General features: G+C 58.1%; 1 protein-coding gene across 6 annotated transcripts in view; it reads right to left on the bottom strand.

Moving 5' to 3' along the window:
• The window catches only part of PEBP4 (phosphatidylethanolamine binding protein 4), a 218,188-nt gene that overhangs the window by 179,142 nt on the left and 20,304 nt on the right, over nt 1-18,742 (bottom strand). For 3 of the 6 annotated variants that reach the window (XM_051836751.3, XM_051836752.3, XM_051836753.3), the window contains exon 3: nt 12,486-12,612. The exons of the other annotated variants lie outside the window; for them this stretch is intronic. In XM_051836751.3, coding sequence (XP_051692711.1) covers nt 12,486-12,612 — 127 coding nt within the window. The remainder of the gene's footprint in view (nt 1-12,485; nt 12,613-18,742) is intronic. 6 annotated transcript variants of the gene reach the window in all.

The following is an 18,742-nucleotide window of genomic DNA, read 5'->3' as shown; positions in this document are numbered from 1 at the left end:
CCTTTCAAATACATTTTTTAATGCATGTGTTTGCATCACAAACAGAAGAGAACTTCCTTTCTCTTTCTGTCCTCCTGCCCTGCACCTTCTTCTATGGAGCACACATCCTATTCCTACCAGCTTCCAAGAGCCCCACCCCATGTGTACAAATGATAGTCATTTGCATGTCTGTGGCACACGGTTTCTCAAGTCTGCCCTTGGTGTTTACTTTTGCCAATGGCATTTTTTTTCTGGGGTAGAACTTTCAAAATATTGCTCTAGCTCACACCTGCCCCTCTCCTTATGATTCTGTCATTTGGTTTGATGCCTCACTGGCCTTCCGCATGCTCAGACCCTGTAAAAAAATTGCAGGTCGTTTTATGGCTCTGTGGGTGTGGCTGCCGGCTGACTGCTCTTAGCCACCTGGGCCCCTGGTGGAAGCTGGTGTTGGGCGTTTGCTCTGTAGCGGCCCGGAAGCAGGAGCCTTGCCGGCCAGGTCAAAGATGACGGTGAAGGAGAGGCAGGGCCTTGCTCTGCAGCACCTGCCTCTGCAGGTGCCGGCTCTGGAGAGTGGCTGATGATCGGAAGAGGAGATAGCTCGTCCCCGATGATGCACTGGCAGAGGTACACCTCACAGGGCTGGGGGCTCTGAGGACAGGGAGCACCAGGTGTATGGGGAGCTAACAGGCAGCTCTGTCAGAGTTCCTTAGAAATCAAGGGCTCCCGAGCCAACCCCAGCTTGACCGTCACTCTCAGCAAGATGAGGGGCCACAGGCGGCTTTGCTGGCATTGCAGATCACCGAGTTCCAGAATTCCACCAAGAGGAGGTGCGGGGCTTGGGGGGAGTGGGGGGAAACCCTGGCTTCTGCTCCCCTGACACACGGGGGGTGTCATCAGTCTAACCCTCAAGGGACCCTTGTCAGAAAACACCAAGCAGGACAAGCATCGCCTTGGGACAGGGGTCATTTTGGGACAGTGTCCAGGAAGAGGACGCTGGGGCAACCCCTTCCGTCTGATCTTGGGCCATCGCTGCCTTCCACTGTCGCTGTCCCGATCGTGCCCTCAGACCTCTCATGCGAGCTTGCCAAGGTCAGCTCGGCACCTGCTGACAAGCCGAGGCCGGGGCCATTCATCCACACGCCTGCCCGGAGTTCGCCATCTGCGTGGTCCAGTGTCCACCTTGGAGATCTGTTTCTCTTCAACCACCAGGTATATGGGGAGTTCTCTGTGGGGCACACATCCTACTCCTATCAGCTGCCAAGAGCCCCCGACATGTACAAATGATAGCCATTTGCATGTCTGTGGCACACGTTCTCTCAAGTCTGCCTTTGGAGTTTACTTTTTTTTTTTTTAGATTTATTCATTTATTTATTTGAAAGAACTACACAGAGAGAGGAGAGGCAGAGAGAAAGAGAGAGAGAGAGAGAGAGGTCTTTCATCCGATGGTTCACTCTCCAATTGGCTGTAATGGCCGGCGCTGTGCAGACTCAAAGCCAGGAGCCAGGAGCTTCTTCCAGGTCTCCCATGGGAGTGCAGGGGACCAAGGACTTGGGCCATCCTCCACTGCTTTCCCAGGCCATAGCAGAGAGCTAGATCAGAAGTGGAGCAGCTGGGTCTCAAACCAGCGCCCATATGGGATGCTGACGCTTCAGGCCAGGGCGTTAACCCACTGTGCCACAGGCCAGCCCCTAGAGTTTACTTTCGCTTATAGCCCCCCCCCTTTTTTTTCTGGGGTAGAACTTTCAAATCTGCATTTGACGTGTGGTTGTTACGTGCCTGCCACATGACAGACACTGCCCTGGCGTTTGGGACACACCAACGACCAAACCTGACGGAGGTCCCTGGAGCTGGTGGTCTAGCTGGGGGCTAGCTGGGGGCAGATGACACAAGCAAGCAAAACACACAACGAAGAATGCACAGGTAGGAAGCCGATAGCAGGGCTCGGAGCGGTCAGAGGCGGGCACCTGCAGGCCTCCTTGAGAAGGTGACCTTGAAGCAAAGATGTGAAGGAGGTGAGGATGAGACCCCCACCCCCACTCCCACCCCCAGACATTAGTGGGAGGGCGATCTGGCAGAGGCCACTGCCGGTCCAAGGCCCTGAAGCCTGCTGAGTGTGGACCAGAGTGGAAAGGAGGCCCAGCAGGCCGGCAGCCAGGGGAGCAAGGCAGGAGGCAAAGTTGGAGAGGGGGCGAGCAGTCGGCCGGTGGGGTCAGGCAGGCCGCTGGTACCCCCTAGGCTTCGACCGTGGGCAATCGGGGCAGACAGGAGGATTGGGAGCAGAAGCGTGAGCAGATCAGACCTGCATGCTGCAAGCTCACGCTGTCTGCTAGGCTGAGGATAAGCTGGGCGTTTGGGGCAGGTAGGAGGGACTAGGTAGGTGCTGGCCCTGGCCGGGGGTAGCAGTGGAGGAGAGGGGTAGCAGCTTCTGGACGTGTTCTCTTGGTGTACAGCTGCCTGGTGACTCCAGGATGTCCCTCCGAGCAGCTGGAAGCCGGAGCTGCTCTTCACGGGGAGGGGAGACATGGAGGAAGGGGGAGGTGTGTGTGTGGGGGGGTGCTGGTGCATTTGAGGGGCCAGCAGGAAATCACTGTTGTATAGATCTTGAAAGCTGTGACGTGGATGAGGCCCCAGCCCCAAAGAAGAGGAACAGCCTGCAAAGGAGCCTGAGAAGCGAAGAATGAAAGGGGGAGGCGATGCCCAGAGCGGGGCTCGTGGAAGCCAAGAGAAAAGAAATCTCATCTTGGAGGAGGAAGCGCCAGCGGCAAGCAAAGTGCGGCGACTGCCCGGAGGGGTGGGCACAGAGCCCGCATCCCTGGCTCTTGCTGGGGAGACAGACATTCGACGCATTTCCAAGTGAGGGAAGAAACCAAGGTCAGGAACCTGTGCGAGGTCACAGGGCTCCAAGTAGTGGGGCAAGGATTTGCACCCAGGGCTGCCCGGAGCCAGGGCCCTCTGCCGTTTTGCAGCCTAGCCCCTCAGGCTCCAAGTGCCCTGCAAACCAAGCTGTAGAGTCAACAGCTCTCGTCCCCACGCCCTGTGGTCCCCACACTCAGGATGGCCCGTGGGCCGGCTAGCACCAGGGACGGAGGGCTGGGGCACCGCCAACACCGTGTTTTCTTTTTCTTTTCTTTTCTTTTTTTTTTTAACAGGCAGAGTTAGACAGTGAGAGAGAGAAAGAGCCTTTTTCCGTTGGTTAACCTCCAGCGTGCTGCGCCGATCCGAAGCCAGGAGCCAGGTGCTTCCTCCTGGTCTCCCATGGGGTGCAGGGCCCGAGCACTTGGGCCATCCTCCACTGCACTCCTGGGCCACAGCAGAGAGCTGGACAGAAAGAGGAGCAACCGGGACAGAATCCGGCGCCCCGACCAGGACTAGAACCCGGTGTGCCAGTGCCGCAGGTGGAGGATTAGCCTAGTGAGCCGCGGCGCCGGCCAGCACCGTGTTTTCTAAGTCATGTTCCTCGGGGCAGGCTGTGACGGTGCACTCAGGACCACCTGCTGGCATTGCACCCAGCTCATCAGCGGCCTGACCCTGGCGGGCACCAGGAGTTGGTGGCCCTGGGTTTACAGCCTTCAGCTCCAGGCTGCGTGCATTTCCACAAGCAGGGGTGCAGGGGTGCGCACCCCCCGGCCCCAAATTGGGGGCCTTCTGTTTCTTCCATCACCCGCCAGGTCTCCTCCACCTGACCTGACCTTTGGAAAGCCTTCCTGCTCCTGTGCCGGCCCTCGCTGGGACTTGGGGCGGGATGACGGTCACGTGTCTCCCCCTGGTGTTGGCTCTTCCCATTGCAGCCCGAGGAGCCCTGAGAAGGCCATCTGTGCCTACCCCTGCTGCGGGCGGGGGTCCTCTGCATTCCCAGTGCGGTGGGAAGAACACAGACCCGAGGGTCCCAAGACCCAGGGGCTTCTCCTGACCCCACCTGGGGTTAGTGGTGGACACAGAAAGTCACTGAAGTGTGCTCCCCTCGCGGCCCTGCTCTCCCTGGGCTGAGCCACTGCCACAGCTGGGCGCTTCTGCCAGGCCATTTGCAAAGGGATAGGCAGGTCAAGAGGAATGCCCAGGGGCTGGTGCTGTGGCGTAGCGGGTGAGGCTGCTGCCTGCAGTGCTGGCATCCCATACGGGCGCCGGTTCAAGTCCCGGCTGCTCCACTTCCCATCCAGCACTCTGCTGTGGCCTGGGAAAGCAGTAGAAGATGGCCCAAGTCCTTGGGCCCCTGCACCCATGTGGAAGACCTGGAAGAAGCTCCTGGCTTCGGATCGGCACAGCTCCAGCTGTTGTGGCTAATTGGGAAGTGAACCAGCCATGGAAGCCCTCTCCCTCTCTCTCTCTGTCTCTCCTCTCTCTGTGTAACTCTGACTTTCAAATAAATAAATCAATCTTAAAAAAAAAAAAAAAAAAAGAGGAACGCCCACCCCTTGCTCCCTGCCTCCCTGCCCTGTTTCTTCCCTGGACCTGGCGCTCGGCGTCTGAGGACACAGCTGTACCAATCAGGAAGCCGTGCTGTGGTGTGGTCAGAGGCTTGGGCACTGGACCCCGGCTTCAGATCCGGACCCTGCTGCTCTGCTTTCTGCGCCTCAGTTTCCCCATTTGTGAAATTCTGCCTGCTGCGCTAGGGGCTGCCAAGCTTCAGAGTGAGCAGGGCACGGGTGGCTGGTAGGGACGGAGTGGGTGGAGGCCAGTGTGTGCCGCAGGAGCAGGAGCGGGGGGCACCCAGACTGCAGGCTTGTCGCTGGCCTTGTTGGAGCAGGCCCCCGAGCAGGTGGGTACCAGGCTCTGAGCCACACCTCGGCCTCCCCCTCACAGCCCCACACCTGCCCAGCCTGCCTCCCTCTCTGCGCTGAGCTGTGATAAGGAAGCAGAAAATAAGGCAGAGGCGAGAGGACCAGAAAGTGCTGTCATGGCAGGGAGAGGGCTTTGAGAACTGTCAGGTTCACCCTGTTATCAGCAGGAGACAGCCACCCAGCACCCTGCTGGGTCTACAAGCCAGAATCAGCCACAGCCTGACCTGGTGCCCAGGATGAAGATGCCACCTGTGACACCTGCATCGCGCAGGAGCACCAGTTCGAGTCCCGGCTGCTCCACCTCTGAGCCAGCTCCCTGCGAATGCGCCTGGGGAAGCAGCAGCAGATGGCCCAAGTAGCTGGGCTCCTGCCGCCCACGTGGGAGACCCAGGTGGACTTCCAGGCTCCTGGCTTTGACCTGGCCCAGCCCTGGCTGTTGCAGCCACTTGGGGAGTGAACCAGCAGAAGGAGAAGCTCTCTCTGGCTCTGGCTCTCCCTCTCTCTGTGTAATTCTGCCTTTCAAATAAATACATGTTTTTAAAAAAAATCTCACTGCCCAGGCACTGCCTGTGTTCCTGCACAGGGAGGTCTCCGCCCTCGGGGAGTTCACATTCTCATTGGAGGGGAGAGGAGGAGCGGGGAGAAACTGACATGGGGTGGGGGCCCCTGTCCACTGCAAAGCTGCTTGACTGAAATGCCCAGGGAAGGCAGGAGGGAGTCTCAGGTGAGAGACTAAGCCATGGGGACCGTGTACCGGAGCCCTTACGCTGTGCCCAGGTTGCCAGGACAGGAGGCGGGGGCCGTGGTGGTGCCCCAGGTTTTCTGTCGATCTTGAAAGGCCATATGGATCCAACGATGTGGCAGACTGGAGGAGACACCATCACGGTGACCGTCACACCCTTAGTGGTTGCTGTGGTTGGTGGGGAGGGAGAACGGGCAGGACACGGAGGAGCTTCAGGGCCACGAGACGCCTCTTGCTGTGGCTGCCAGTCACCTTGTACGTGTCTACCCTCAGACATCACCCAGCACTGAGAGTGACCACGAGGGGTTGGCACGGGCTCACCAGTTGCGTCAGACGTCACGCTGTGGGAGGGGGATGCGGGTTGGGAGCATGTGGGAACTCACTCTACTCTCGGCTCAGTTACTGCAAACCTAGAACTGCTCTCCTGAGTAAAACCCACTAGAAATAAAGGCCGTCTCCTCATCTGTCAGAGCAGGCACCTGCCCCTGCCTGCCCTTGACCCCGTGCGGCTGCGACTCAGGTCAGGCGGACCCTGTGGAGAACAGTGTGCTCTCCAAAGTGGCCGGGATGCACGGTCCTTGGAGGAGCCAGAGACATGGTTCATGTCAGGGTGACAGGTGTCCCCACGCCGGGTTCTTGGCAGCCTCCGCCTTGCCGGCTGGCAGAATACACCGAGCACCTGGCCCCGCCTCATCCTCTCCTCCTTTCCCCTACGACACAGAAGCCTTAACACTTTTTAAAAAACCCACAAGGGCCAGCGTCGTGGTGCAGCAGGTTAAGCTGCGTCCTGCACTGCGTGCATCTCACACAGGCATTGGGTCCTGTCCTAGCTGCTCCGCTTCCAATCCAGCTCCCTGCTAATGCACCTGGGAAAGCAGCAGAGGATGGCCCAAGTGCCTGGACCCTTGCCACCCACCCACGTGGGAGACCCGGGTGGACTTCCAGGCTCCTGGCCTCAGCCTGGCCCAGCCCTGGCTGTTGCGGTCATTTGGGGGAGTGAAACTGCAGATGGAAGATCTCTCATCTTTCCCTTTCTGTCTACAATTCTGCCTTTCAAATAAATACAATCTTTTTAAAAATCTACAAAACCTGTCTCAAAACTCTTCTTGAAGCCACCACCCCAGTCCTCTGAGAACAGGTGCCATGTCCCCAGAGCAGTCCAAATGCGTGCGCTCATCCCGCTGAATGCCCTGACAAAGGCCGGCAGCTATTTTAAAATCCAAGAAGCCTTTGCTGACACTCCCAGGAGACTGCTGTGAACAGATCACGGGCATGGGAGCAGCCCCCTGCAGACACTCACTCAATCACACACACACACACACACACACACACACACACACCAGGCTGCACAGCCACTGCACTCTCCTTTCAGCCCACAGAGATTAAAAAAAAAAATGTAAAAATGTAATTTGACCTGAAAAGCACTTGCAGCCTGCTTCCCCAGCCCTGACCCTGTGCTGTCAGCCAACCTCAGATGCGGCTCTCAAGCAGACACCTGCTAGCTTGGGCTCCGGCAATGCCTTTGTGCTAGGGCCCCGCAAAGCTTCCTTTTCATTTTTTTTTTCTAAAAAATTATTTATCTGAGAGACAGAGTTACAGAGAGAGGTAGGGGGAGGTTTCCATCTGCTGGTTCACTCCCCAGTTGGCTGCAACAGCCAGAGCTGTGCCAATCCGAAGCCAGCAGCTCCCTCTGGGTCTCCCATGTGGTTGGCAGGGGCCCAAGCGCTTGGGCCATCCTCCGCTGCTTTCCCAGGCGCATTAGCAGGGAACTGGATGGGGAGTGGAGCAGCCGGGACTCCAACTGGTGCCCATGTGGGATGTCAGCATCACAGGCGGTGGTTTTACCCGCCACACCACAGCGCTGACCCTCAGCAAAGCTTTCTTAAAAGGCTCCCAGGGCCAGGTTCAGGTGCGATGAGAACTGTGAACCAGAAGCAGTGAGTGTGATGCCTTCAAAGCAGGTTGGAGGATAAACAGGGTTGGGAATGGAGATACAGAAGCTGGCCTGGAGGGAGCCAGTGCGCTCCCAAGTTCACTGGGACAGCAGCAATCAACGTGCTGACCATTAGGGGGTGTCCAATGGGCAGGGCAGCGATTGGATCTGTTGGTGTCTCCAGCCCCGGGTAGGGTCCCAGGCAGAGAGTGGCTCTCCATCCAGATCTGCTCCAATGAATGGGTGAACGAGCACCCGACACCCCAGGCCCGGCATGGACGCTGGGTGGGGGCTGTTTTCCAGCCATCCAGGTGGACTAGGAGGCAGGGGAGCTGCCGTCAGCGGCTGGTTCTCGCACCGCCTGGCTTTGGTGAGTGTGAGCTGGGGCAGCCCCGTCATCTCTCCCACTCTGTCCATCTCCCAGTGTTGCTAGGGGGATGCTCCAGGCCTGCCCGGGAAATTTCTTTGCAACCTGATGATCGTTACTGCCCTCTTACCTGGCCCCCTGGTACCCAGAGGTGCCCTGATAAAGGTGGCCGGGCAGCTGGGCTGGCATGGGATTTTAGCAGAGGTGACCAGCTGAGTTCAGGAACCAGGGGACAAGGGGTGAAGGGACAAGTTCGTAGCTTCTGGGTGCCGGTGCTCTCCTCACCCGCCCCCCGCGCCCCCGCTGGTTCTACCTGCCCATCTCTCCATCGCCTTTGAGAACCTCAGCTGTCCCCTGAGTACTCCATCCAGGTCTGCTAGGTGGGGGAGTAGCATCTCTACTGCTTTCCCAGGCGCATTAGCAGGGAGCTGGATCAGAAAGGGAGCAGCTGGGACTCGAACCGGCAATCGCAGGCCACTGACTGACACAGGCCCAAACCCTCAGAAAGCTTGCCCCTTCTCCCCCACCCTTCTCACCGTCCCAGTCTCGTCATCACGATGGCATCTGCCACTTACTAAGCTCTGACTGGGCACTAGGCACTGGGTTACGGTCACATCTCAATGATTCCACTCCAAACCATCACTCCCTGTATTGGTGGACCCCTCACCCCATCCCGACCTGACTTTCTGCTCCCAGCCCACGGTCCTGGGATAACAGAAGTCTTCAACTTGCCCAGGTTGAATTTATAATTAAAAACAACACACACACACACACTTCTACGAGTGCCAACGCAACAAAGTGACTCCCATGCAGTGAAGCTGTGATTTGCATTTTGAACTTGGACCTTTGCCCTGGTGAGTCAATGCAGTCCTACCCACTCGCAGTCAGCCCCACGGTCATGGTCAAGGTCTCGAGGGGACACGGCCGGGCGCCCTGCCAGGCCCTGAGCTTCCGAGCTGGGATTCTCAGGAGGCCAGGGGCACCCGGTGCACTTTGAACTTGACGACATTTCCGCCTTCGGGCCAGCAGGACGCCAAGGTGCACCTGTCCGCAGCCATCTCTCGAGAGCAGTACCCAGGCAGGTGAGAATTTGCTAAGTCCCACAGCTTGCCCCAGGGGGCCTCTCCCAGCTCTGAGCCTGGAGGCCTCCCCATTCCTGCCCCTTCTTGCCTGCACCCCTCTTTGTGTCTTCTGCCTCGCCCACACCCTGAGCCTTCCCAGAGGGCTCCAGCTCTCAGGGCTGCCATCCCCACAGCACTCGCCCATGGCCCCTTCCTCCCACCTCCCAGCCGTGGGGCCTGGCAGTGGGGCATCTTCTGTGCTCCACAGGCCTGCTCCTGTCAGATCCGGGATGCCCCCTGGGGGGGGGGGCTGCTCCTCCTGCAACAGCTCCCCTGGGAGCACTGCATGGCTTCCCTTCCTGCCCCCAACTCACACCCAGGCCCAGGGGTCCACTAGGCTCAGTGGTTTCTTCCAGTGCCCCAGTATCCCACCCCCCCACCCCCACCATAGGGCTTAGGCAGCTTACACTCCCTCCACCTGCCCTCCGTGCACTCCCCTAGCCACTGTGGGGTCTGCAAGGCCGGTAGGGCTGGGGGTGACTCGGGCACTGAGAACGCAGGGTCTTGCTTTCCTAGGGTTTATGGAACGGTTGCAGCTGTGAGGGAGGAAGGAGCGGCTGCTGTCCACGGCAGAAGCAAGCAGACTCGCTTAGAGGCTCGGGACATTTAAAATGCTCAGAGAAAGAATGAAAAGATCAACCAGGGGCGGGGCTGTAGCCCAGAGGAAGGCAGGCAGGGAAGGCTTCCTGCAGGAGGCGGCACGTTGGCTGGGGCAGGACGCAAACATGAGGAAGTAGCAGGCACAAAGGGGTGCAGGAGGGAATACCCCCGGCAGGCGCCCACTGCACCCCCACCCCCGGCCAGGGCCCCGGGGCTGTCTGGGGAGCAGGGGTCCCTCTCTGGGCACGAGTGGCAGCTGTGGCTGCTTTGGTGGCACTGCTTCCATTGCCCCAGCAGCAAGGCGCCGTCCCCACCAAGCCAGGCACCACCTTGTGCCTGTCCCCGTCAGACCCCACCACTCCCTCCTCTTCTCTCGCTAAGCACCCAGGCTTGTGGCCCCCTATTCTCAAGGGATCCTGTCCCCGGCTTGCACGTGCTTCCTCCCTGCCTCTGCCCCCGCCCGCGCCTCTTCAGGGAGGCCGCAGCCAGCCCCTCCTCGGCAATGCCTGTGCTGCCTCCCCTTGCCATTCCAAGTGCCCTTGGACTGCGCCTGCGCTCCTCGAGGTCTCCCTCGGAGCCCCGGCCAGGAGTGCGCCGGTCAAGGCCCAGGACACTGGATTTAGGCAGACCTGGTGCAGCTGCTCTCCTGCTCAGGGTCTGGCCCCAGAGGCTCTCTTCCCCTTCTCCTGATAACCAGCACCCCTATTCTCCCCCTGGGGGCCCATCCTCTTCTGCTTGTGGTCCTCGTACCTGAAGGGGGGTTGCCCAGGGCCACTGTTAGTGACCACATGAGACAACGCCTGTGACTTTTGCATGGTTGGAAAAGGTCACTCTATTTGCACCAGGACGGATAACCTGGTCAAATGCAAACCTGAGACTGTTGGGGCCATTTGTGTCGCCACAAGGGAGGAGTCTATTTACAAATAAAACAGCACAGGAAAAGAAAACACACACACACACACACACACATACAGAGATAAATTTCTGGGAAAAGTTGTGCGAGGGCCTGGATCCAGCCATGCCTGATGTTGTTAGCCCTGTGGTTTTCGGTTTTGTGAACCAGCAAGTTCTCCTCTTTCTCTTTTGGCCTAAGCAGGTTTGAGTTGGCTTTGGTGCTGGCCACTGGCAGTCTCGACTACAGAAATCCTCCACTTGTAGCCTTGACCGGGGGTTGAAGGAATTGACACATGCGTGGAGCCCGGCACACCGCAGCGCTCTGTGAACGGCAACTTTTGATGACTTTGACTCTGTTTTCTCATAGATCTATTAAATTTCCATAAACAGGAGCTCCATAGCGGTGTAGCACTGTTTTTTCCCTTTCTTTCCACGACTTCAGACAAACCTTACTTTGTGAAACCCATACCCTCCCCAGCATCATGGGTCTTTAAGCGATCTCTGTGTTCCAGTGCAGCTCTCTTTCCCACCGTCCCCTGGGCTGAGACAGCTGGGCTTCCCAGCAGAGGGCGGGTTCAAGCCCTGGTGGGCGCGCTGTCCCGTGTTGTGTGTATCGACCCAGCTTTCAAGCCGGCGTCAAATCTGCTCTGCTGAAAAGTCTCCACTGCCATCTAGTGGATGCCTGCAGTACTACAGCTCACAAAAGGGAGCGGGCAGCGGACTGTCCCTTGGGAGTCATCCCTCTCTGTGAAAATCTCCGGCCCCACTTGCTCACTCTTTCAGTGGGAAAGCAGAAGACAAGCGAAACCCTGGTAAAGCCAAGAGTTTTGTTCCGGAAGTAGCACAGCCTTGTCCCTAAGTGTCAGGGCTCCTTGTCCTGCTCCTGTGGCCTCCTGCCTCCCGCCCCAAGAGTCAGATCACATCCTTCTTTCTCTGCTCCTCTTGCTGTCCTCAGGGGTGACCCAGGCCAGAGGCCCCAGGGAAGAGGGCTGCTGTGTGCGTGTACATGGGAGCACCTATGTGTGCATGTGCACAGTGCGTGTGTGTGCAGTGTGTCATAGGCACATATATGCATGCACGTGTGTTAGACTCACGAAGGGCAAGACCTGTCACCAGTTATCTGTTCTCTAGAAGCAAAAGCGTTTCAAGAAAGGAGGCCGACTCGGGCCCTCCACACCTGTGCTCGCCTCCTCCAGCGCCTCTGCCCGGCCACAGCTCCGCTGATGGTGGCCAGGCCCTGGCGTGGGCAGCATGGAGCCCCCAGGCTGTGCCCAGAGACAGGAAGGGCCCTCTCCTCACCACGCCGCACAGAAGGGACCGGAAGGTCAGCCTCTCCCTGACCTAAGTCCTTCTGTCCCCATGCATTGGTGACCCGAGCCCCCGTAACGTCACAGTCCTCACACCCACGTTGAGCCCTGTGCCCAAGCCCAGCATACAGCAAGAACTCGGCCTCCGCCTGACACCTGGGGCCGCAGCCCCACCCCCACACCTCCATGCATTTCCCCAGGCCACCAGACCCCTGGGGCCAAAGGAAGCTTCCGGAACAGCTCGGTGCTAAGTCCCTTTCCTTAGAGGAGTGCTTATTTGCACTTCTTATGATTTGAGATGACTGGGGGCAGAGGAGGCACGTGGGCCCTGTCGCAGCTGTGGGCCGATGGCCTCTGCTCGCGTCGCCGCCCTGGAAGCCCTGTCCGTCACAGACCGCTCCACGGGGGCAGCCACCCTGCCCCTTGACAGGAAGCTCCCCCTGCACCCCTTTCCTGGGCTCTGCTGACCCCAAAGCACACACTCCCGACTGCTTTTCATCTTGACCCTGCAGAGCCAGGCTCAGGAACCCCCAGAGTAGGGGGTCCCAGAAGAGCACGGGCCCCCAGGACACCCCAGCTACAACCCTCCACCTCCCCAGCCCCTCCTGGAGGCCACGGGCCCGGCCCGGGAAAGCACATCCTGATGGCCACGGCCAGCACTGCCCTCCATCCCCTTGAAGCACGGGGCTTCAAGTCACCCAGATCTGCAGGCTCAGAGGCGACACACTCCCTCCCCCAGCCCCAGCCCCGCCCTGCGCACTCACGTCCAAGGCCCCGGGGAACTTGACTATGGGCTCCGACCAGGAGGTGATCTTCTGTCTGAAGTTGTCGCAGTCGGGAATGAACATGCAGCCGATGTTCCCCAGCTCGGGGTAGAAGACGCCGAGGCCCCTAGGGAGAGAGGGGGGGGCAGGCAGCCCCGTCAGGCTTCAGGGGCTGGCCTCGGCCTCCTCACCTGGAGAGGGGGGCAGCAATCCTGGCCGCCTCCGAGGATCAGCCTGGGTGGGGGGTAACATGGGGAGCGGCACTTCCGGCGCATTCTAGGTGGCCAGGAAGTGTCAGCTCTCGCCAGCACTAACCTCCCAGGAAGGCACTGGGTGCTTGCAAGGGTTCGTGGAAAAAACAACAGCGCGCACCTGACAGCCATACCCACGTGGGATCTTCAAAAAGTTCATGAAAAGGCGTATTACGAAAAAACCACACATGCGTTACGAAAGTGCACCTAAATTTTGCACCTAAATATTTGCACCTAAATAAACTTATCTTTCAACTCCACCATTCTACAAGCTTTCCTTTAAATTCTTTTTCTATTTATTTGAAAGACTGTGTTCCAGAGAGAGAGATCGATTGATCTTCCATCTGCTGGCTCACTCCCCAAATGGCTACAACGGTCAGGACTGGTCCAAGCCGAAGCCAGGGGCCTGGGACTCCGTCTGGGTCTCTCCCATGGGTGCAGGGGCCCAGGTACTTGGGCCATCTTCCACTGCTTTCCCAGGCGCTTGAGTAGGGAGCTGGCTGGGAAGCAGAGCAGCCGGGACTCGAACCAGCACTTCGTTATGGCACACAGGCATCGCAAACAGCTGCTTAACTACTGCACCACGACGCCAGCCCCCCTTCGAGAGCCATTGTGTACACCTTAGGGAACTAAGTCTGTGTCTTGGGGTTTATAAAACATGTACCTGTCGTGTTTTAGGGATGTTCTTACTATAGAAGGAGAGGGTTGGCAGTCATGGGGGAGACCTCTGTCCACTAAGCAGTCCAGAGCTCCCCACGCCTCAAACCTGAGGAGTCTGTTTTTCAGGGCTGAGTACCACCTACCCCAAATGCAAGCGTCCCTCACCACACCTGGCATGCTGGGGCAGCAGGGCGCTGCGAGGCTCTGGCTTGCTGGAGCAAGGCTGCAGACCCCGGCACCGGCTGTGGCCTCGGGCGGACCCGGCTCGTCCACGACCTCGCCGGTGCTGCCCTTAAGAGCTCACCTTCTTGTATATCTGAAGCTCAGAAGGCTCAGCCAGACTTTCAGACCGATGTGGAAACGGAAAATCTTTGTGCAGCCTTGCTGTCATTTTACTTGCCCTTGACAGAGAGGGACAGGCAGAGAGAGGGGGAATCTTCCATTCACTGGCTCGCTCTCCCAATGGCTACAGTGGGCAGGGCTGGGCCAGGCCCGAAGCCAAGAGCCTGGAATTCTACCCAGACCTCCCACATGTGCAGCAGGGGCCCAGGTACTCGGGCTGGTGTCACAGGGGGCGGCTTAACCCACAATGCCGCAACACCAGTGCCTCTTTTGTCAATTTATCACCAAGGGCCGGGTCTCTGTAGGGTTAGGTGGAGCTGCAGAGGCAGCTATGGGGCAGTGAGGATCCAGAGGGGGCGCCCCTGTGGTTGGGGTCTGGGCGTAGGGCAGGGACAGCTTCCTGGCAGGGAGTCCCACGTTCCCTCCCCCGGGTCCAGTGGCAGCAGAGCCCATGGTGCTCCAATCCCCTAGGGTGGGGGGAGGCGCAGTCACAGGAGCCAGCGCCCATTTGCTGGGCCCCTCGGCTTCTCTGTAGCTCTTTGTCCACTTACAGCAGTTCCCTTAGGTTGGCATGGTTGGGGCAGCTTTTGAAGGCTTGTTAGGGACAGGTTTTCCTTGGCCTGCATGGCAGCCTGTGGAAGGGCCGATTGATTATTTCTGCCACAGCTCCCGCCCCCTGCAGCCAGAGTGACGCGAGGTATAGGAGACCCTCCACGGGCAGAGATGGGCGGCTCAGCACACAGCACCCCGAAGGGTAAAATCGGGCAATGGGAGGAGGCAACCCAAGGGCAGAGGGTTCTCCGCCCCCCCTCCCCTGGTAAGGGACCTCAGCTTTTTACCCTGGTGAAATTGCCACAGATGTTCAAGAATGAAATGAGAGATCAGCCCACTGCTTCCTGGCGAGTGGGCTGTCCCGGAGGGCTTCCATGTGCCCGCTGCCCCATCCACACGGGAGCGTGACCGAGTGGCGGGCACAGCCCTCTGTTGCATGTAGCAGTGTATCAGAGGCAGGTCGCCGATGGCCCGGAGCTTGGACACACCTCTGGGCAAGCTTGAGAGGAGCTGAATCAGACAACGGATCGAGCGAGAGTTTGCGCTAAAACACACTCAGGTCCCCAAAGCCGCAAAGGCGCCATCTTCTGCAGTGCCCTCGCTGTACGTGTACCCAGAGAACCCCCTTGACAAGTGGAATCAAATGAGCCCTTGGCCCTTGGCTGCACGAGGGACCACAGCCGAGGAGGCGGCACCGGCTGGGCTGCCCCGCGAGACCAGACGCCGCCCGTCTGTGCTATTTCGTTTAATTCAGTGTGACCTCAGAGTGGCCCTGCCCCTCTCCTCTCCCAGACGAGCAAAGTTAATTAACTAGCGCAACGCATCCAAGCCGTGAGCTGAGAAGGCGGAGGAGGTAGGTGGCCCCTTCGCCTGGGAGCCGTGCCCCCGGATCACCCCCTCCCCTGAAATAAGTGGCTTGGATCCAGTGACACGATCCTGATGCAGCAAATACCGCAGAAGCCGCCGGCAGCCTCTTCCAAGATTTTCTGCGAGTCAGCTTTTTGTGACCTTAGCCAAAATACCTGAGGGGAGCGACTTAGAAGGGGAGAATGTTTACTTTGGCTTGCAGGTTTGTAGGTTCTCAGTCCAAGATCAGGTGGCCCCTTAGTCTGCTGGAGCCAGAGGATGGTGGAGGGACAGGTGCTCATAGGGCGAGCCAGGAAGCAGAGACACAGGGAGCCGTCTCGTCCTGGTGTGCTCTCTGCTTCTATCATGACTGCCCCGGCCACCTCCTCCAGCCCAACCACACCCCAAAGGCCCCCCTACAGACACCATGACTGGAGCCAAGTCTACCCGACTCTATCCACCATTTATCCATGGACCAGTGCCATTAAGACTTCGGGGTTTAAACCTCTGCCTTGGGGACTGGTGTTGGGGTACAGGGTGTTAAGCCGTTGCATGGGATGCTGGCATCCCATATGGGCGCTGGTTCAAGTCCCGGCTGCTCCACTTCCGATCCAGCTCCCTGCTAATGCTCCTGGGAAAGCAGCAGAAGAGGCCCAAGTGCTTGGGCCCCTGCCACCCACGTGGGAGACCAGGATGGAGTTCCAGGCCCAGCCAGGCTGTTGAGCCTATTTGGGAAGTGAACTGGGGATGGAAGATCTCTCTTTCTCTCCCCCTTTCTCTGTTGTTCTACTTGTCTTTATATATATACATATATATATATATATATATATATATATTTCTGCAAGAGTTTGGGGAACTGAATCCTGTTCAAATCATATTAGGGTTGTGAGACTGTAGCTTCTGCATGGAGGCCCTTTCTCAGAAGGTCTCCCTCCACCACCCCTACCTGTCCTCTGGGAGAAGTCAGCTGGCACACTGTGAAGGGTTGTGTGGGGAGGCCACCTGCAGGGGTCCAGAGCCTGTGCATACCCCCACAAGCGAGCTGGGAGCAGAGCCCTGGCTCCGGACCACCCCGGCCTGTGAGACTTTGAGCCACGCCCAAATAACCTGCAAGCAGTCAGAGTTTGCAGCTGCTAGGTTGTGGGGGCATCTGTGGGTATAGCGACAGGGAACTAACCCGGTGTGGTTCTCCCCACTCTCCCCACACTACACAGGTTCCCTAGCGAGGCCTCAGCCTGAGCTGGATGGTCCCCCAGGTCTCTCCGTCATTGTAAGAACTGGATCAGAGGGGCTGGCTTTGTGGTACAGCACATTTATCATCCCAGGTGAGCGCCAGGCTCCAGTCCTGGCTGCTCCACTTCTGCCCCAGCTCCCTGCTAATGCACCTGGGAAAGCAGCGGAAGATGGCCCAAGGGCTTGGGCTCCTGCCACCCACATGGGTGGGGTTCCTGGCTCCTGGCTTCAGTCTGGCCCAGTCCCAGCCATTGCGGCCTTTTGGGGAGTGAAAGTTGGTGTCCCCCTAGATTCCTTTGTGAGAGCTTAGTTGGCAGTGTGTGTGGTATTAGTATTAAGAGGTGGGGATTTTAGGCCCCAAGTACATTACCCTTATTAAAATCACCCTCTGAAAAGAGAGATTACAGACAGGCCTTCAGCCTAGTAGTTCAGACACCCGCAACCCATTTCAAAGTGCCTGGGTTTGAGTGCTGGCTCCGCTCCTAATTCCAGCTTCCTGCTAGTGTAGACCCTGGGAAGCAGTGGTGATGGTAAAGTCGTTGGGTCCCTGTCACCCTCGTGGGAGACTTGAATCGAGTTCCTGGCTCCCGGTTTCAGCTTGGCCTAGCTCTGGCAGATGTAGGTATTTGTGAGGGGAACCAGAGGATGCGAGATCTCGCTCACTCTCTGTGTCTCTCCCACCACCACCGAGAGATTAGCGTCCTTAGAAGGCAGGTTGGAAGGGGTATTCCTTCCCTTCTACGGTAGAAGCAGAGAGCAGGGCTCAGCGGACACTGAATCCGCTGGCACCTTGACCCTGGCCTTGCCAGCCTGCAGAACGACAAGCTGTTTCCGTTGTTCAGCAACGACCCCGTCTAAGGCACTTTCGTCACAGAAACTGAACGGGCCATGAGAGAGAGGCTGACACCGAGGCCCCTGGACACGAGGCTGCCGACTCAGAGGCGCCCCTCTCTCTTGGACGGTGGTCCACGTGAAAGCACAGGCCCCACCCTCCACAGTGGCACTGCTACATCTCCAGCTGTGCCTTCTGCAGGGCCCCGAGGAGGGACCGAAGGACTGCAGGTGCGTGCCACGGTGCGGGGGGCAGGCATGGCGCTGGCGGCGTGGCGTCTGTCTCCGAACACGTGGGAGACCACCAGGAAGAGGAGAGGCTGGGCTTGCTCTATGCAATCCTGAGCAGAACAGGAAGGGTGGACTGACGTTCAAGAAGAGCAGCCGACGCCTGGATAGAAGGAGGCGCTGTGAGACAGCCGCAGGGAGAGCCTTTGAGTGGATTCACCCACGGGGTGCGGGGCTGATGCACTTTCATTTCTTGGATGCTCTCTCTCTTTTAAGAAAGATTTTATTTATTTTTGAAAGTCAGAATTATAGGGAGAGAGGGAGAGACAGACAGAGAAATCTTCCACCTACTGGGTCACTCCCCAGATGGCCACAATAGCAAGCACTGGGCCAGGCCCAAGCCAGGAGCGTCTTCTAGGTCTCCCACATGGTATGGCAGGAGACCAAAAAACTCGGGCCATCTTCTGCTGCTTTTCCCAAGCCATTAGCAGGGAGCTGGATTGGAAGTGGAGCAGGGAGGGGCCGCTGCCTTGGTGCTGGCAGAAGACCTCTCTCTCTCTCTCTGCCTCTGCCTCCCTGTAACTCTGCCTTTTGAATAAATAAATAAATTAAAACAAAGAAAAGTGGGAGGCCAGCGCTGTGGTGTAGTGGGTAAAGTTGCTGCCTGCAGCGCATATGGGTGCTGATTTGAGTCCTGGCTGCTCCACTTCCAATCCAGCTCTCTGCTATTGCCTGGGAAAGCAGTAGAGGATGGCCCAAGTCCTTGGGTCCCTGCACCCACGTGGGAGACCTGGAAGAAGCTCCTGGCTCCTGGCTTTGGATCGGGGCAGCTCCGGCCATTGTGGCCATTTGGGGAGTGAACCAGCAGATGGAAGGAAGACCTTTCTCTCTTTCTGCATAACTTGGACTTAAATAAATCTTTAAAAAAAAAAGAAGAAGAAAAGAAAAGTGGGACAGCCAGACCATGTTCCAGTGCCCATATGGGATGCCAGCGTCACAGACAATGACTTTATCTGTGACACCACAACACCACTCCACCTTGGTGATCCCTTACAAGCAAACATCTTCAACAGCAATACAAGACACCCCCAAAACCCCCATTTTGCAATAATGGCTTCCAGTCCAAGGGCATTTTCTTAGCACACTGTCTTAGTCTTCTAAGTCCATGTTTCTCAAACTGGGGTCCAGAGAACTCCTCTACTTGAGTGTGAGGGGTCCTGGGCCCTGGGTGAGGGTCAGCAGCAGGAGGGTCACGATAGTCGAGGACACTGATTTGGAGATCTGCCAACTCTAAGTCCTGCAAGCACGGCGGGC

Source organism: Oryctolagus cuniculus, chromosome 8 (assembly GCF_051225735.1).
Source record: "Oryctolagus cuniculus isolate XC-2025 breed Fujian yellow rabbit chromosome 8, ASM5122573v1, whole genome shotgun sequence".
NCBI classification, from domain to species: Eukaryota; Metazoa; Chordata; class Mammalia; order Lagomorpha; family Leporidae; genus Oryctolagus; species Oryctolagus cuniculus.
Note: the sequence above shows the minus strand (reverse complement) of the source record. Positions and strands in the feature narration are given on the sequence as shown.